The 3039-nt window shown below is 43.9% G+C and overlaps 1 protein-coding gene across 3 annotated transcripts in view; it reads left to right on the top strand.

The window, feature by feature from the left end:
* PARP14 (poly(ADP-ribose) polymerase family member 14) overlaps positions 1-3039 on the top strand; it is a 55660-nt gene that overhangs the window by 11622 nt on the left and 40999 nt on the right. For all 3 annotated transcript variants that reach the window (XM_027774220.1, XM_006154587.3, XM_027774221.1), the window contains one exon: positions 2160-2396. In XM_027774220.1, the coding sequence (XP_027630021.1) occupies positions 2160-2396 (237 nt within the window). The remainder of the gene's footprint in view (positions 1-2159; positions 2397-3039) is intronic.

The following is a 3039-nucleotide window of genomic DNA, read 5'->3' as shown; positions in this document are numbered from 1 at the left end:
GGTGTTGGGAATGATTTAAGCCTGCCACATCCGGGACTTGAACCGCAGTCAACTACATGGGAGTCCAACGACATAGCCATTACGCTAACTGCTGGTCCCAACACAATATACATATACTTCAAAACATGATGTTGTACATGATAAACTGTATAATCTGAACTATTGATTACTATCCACACACACACACACACACACACACACACAGACACACACATATAAAATAATTTTTTTAACTTTTATTTTTATTTATTTACTTATTTTATTTTGACCAGAGAGGGACAGAGTGAGGGAGAGAGAAAAAGAGAAAGAAAACAAGCCACCATGTCTAGGACTCGAACTGCAGTCAGCCTCTTTGGCCAGCACCCCCAACCACCACATCACGTACCAGTCACCAAAAATATATATTTAAAACAGAGATGAAATGAGTTCATGTTTGAAATATATTAACATAGTACCTGCAACATGCTAAGAACTCAATAAAGGTAGCTATTCTAATTTCAAATTTATTTTTATTTCTTTTCTTTTTTTTTGGAGAGGTTTTTCTCTATAGGACGCGTGCGCTCGCCAGACAGACAGACATAGAGACAGAAAGCGAGAAATCACCCCCCCAGGGGGAATGGTCACGCCGCAATCCCTTTTCCTCCATTCTCCTCTCGGGATCTTGGGCACACACGCACACGCGCCCAGCGTGAGTTTTAAGCCACCCAGTCTGGAATGTGAACCGCAGTCGACTACGTGGGAGTCCAGCGACATAGCCATTATGCTAACTGCTGGTTCCCTATTTTTATTTCTTATAAAGGGAACACTAAATGGACTTACTTTTGCTCATTGTTCAAGAAATCTTTTTCTTTTTGAGAGATTTTTGCCATAGGACATGTACGCTCGCTGGAGAGACAGAGACAGAAAGCAAGCAACCCCCCTGCCGAGGAGATGGTCCCACAACAACCCCCTCTCCTTCATCCTCCTCGCAGGATTTTGGGCATGCATGTACATGTGCCTGGCATGAATTTCAGGCTATTGGGTCTGGGACTCAAACCGTGGTCGGCCATGTGGGAGTCCAGCATCTTAACCACTACACCACCTGCTGGTCCCTTGTTCAAAAATTCTAAACACCTACTATGTGCCAGGCATTGACTGTCTAGGTGCTGAGGGTAGAAAGATGAGTAAATCATGGTTCTTGCTGGGGCAAGAAGGATGCTCATCTTTTCAGCTGTGAACACAGGCTGTGGGGATGAGAGAAAAGGGAACCCAAACAAGGTGGCTTAGCTTTGCTCCTGTGAAGTTCGCACCCCAGCAGTACTGGCTGATTACGACCAAAATACACTCTGCTACCTGACACTGCTGATCCTTCTACCTGGCATGTCTCTTTCCTTTATCCATCTGGGGAACTCCTCTTTGTCCTTCCAAACCCACATCACAGACGGCATCCTCTAGGAATCCTTGTTTGGCTCGCAGTATTAGTCTTCTCATCTCGTTTGATCCCACAATAAGCAATACTCCTGGATGATGAACTGGCCAGGGTTTGTTATATTCCTGTCTGCACCCAGATCCCAGGACGGTGCTCGGCACATCCTGGACCCATCATCAATACTTATTAATTTGAAAGAAACAGTTGGGCCGAGTCCAAGGACAAACAATACCAAGATAAATATTAGAGAAGAACATTCCAGACACAGGGTATTGTATGTCTAAAGGCCAAAGAGAAGGTGTTTTGTTTGTTTGTTTTTTGAAAAAAAATGTTGAAAATGAAACAAATAGCAAGAAATAACCAAAAGTGATCATTGGAAATGATAATAGATTGGAATTAAAATAGCCAAGGAGGCCATACTTGTGGCTGTTGGGGAGCTGTTGAGGGCCTTGAGAAAGGAGAGAAGTGAGGAGATGCGTCCTACAGAGAAAGTGCCGGGGTGCTGGTGAGGGCTGGGACTGGATGCAGGGACACAGCTCCAGGTGCTGATCCAGTAAGACGTTCACACGTGCCACGGGGCCCGGGTTTTACGTGCACATTCTCATGTTGGTCTTAACTCCACCTACTAACGGAGCTTAGCTTTCCCCTTTATCTCCATTAATAGCTGAACCATTTCTTCTACATAATCCAAAGATACCGTCATCATTTTCTTTTATTTATTTATTTATTTATTTATTATTTTGGTTTGTAGATGCCATGAAATTTGTTGAGGACTGTGCCAAGCACCGCAGAGTTCAACAACTTCAGCTTTCTCCCAGACTTCTGGAAGTGACCAAAACAATCAGGGTTGAAAACCTGCCACCTGGTGTCGATGACTACAATTTAAAGCTTTTCTTCGAAAATCCTTATCATGGAGGAGGGAGAGTTGCCCATGTTGAATGCTTTCCTGAAGAGAGCTCAGCTCTGATTGAATTTGCTGACAGTAAAGGTAGTATCTATTAGTTGACCGTGCTGGCAGAGTCCAGGCCAGCTCAGCAGGTTCTAAGAGTTTCAGTTAAATTCTGATGCCTTCTGTGTATTTATTTCTATCTTTTATTGGAAATCAAATGAATAATCTCGTTCATCTGGGATATGATACTTAATGAGGCCAGCAATTCAAACTTTGAGAGTTATTGAAAGATACAAGCAGAATCTCTACCCACAATGGACTAAAAAATGGATAACTCTCAGAATTTTTGAAATATCTACCCAAAAAAAGAGATTATCTGTCCCAGCTGCAGTAACGTGCATTGATTGACACTGCTACTTGGTAGACTGAGGCCGGCTGGGAGGCCTGGGTTCAACTTCCAGCCTACCCTAAAAGCTGGGCGCAGTCGTGCATGTCTGTATCCCAGCTGCTTGGATGGCTGAAGCAAGAGGATCATGACCTAGCAAGACTCTGTCTGAAAAGGAGAGAGGGAGAGAGAGAGAGAGAGAGAGAGAGAGAGGACCTGTGTTAGTCATATACTTAGAAATTCTCTAATTTTGACATAGGTAAAGAACTACTCAGAAGCACACATGCCTTGAGGCATGTGCGAGTCCATTGAAGATTCCCTCCTCCAAGCAGGAGCAATTAGGGGACCAGGCTGGTG

The sequence above is a fragment of the Tupaia chinensis genome, unplaced genomic scaffold (assembly GCF_000334495.1).
Source record: "Tupaia chinensis unplaced genomic scaffold, TupChi_1.0 Scaffold000415_1, whole genome shotgun sequence".
Lineage (NCBI taxonomy): Eukaryota > Metazoa > Chordata > Mammalia > Scandentia > Tupaiidae > Tupaia > Tupaia belangeri.
The sequence above is the reverse complement of the archived record's forward strand: the minus strand, read 5'-3'. Positions and strand labels throughout refer to the sequence as shown.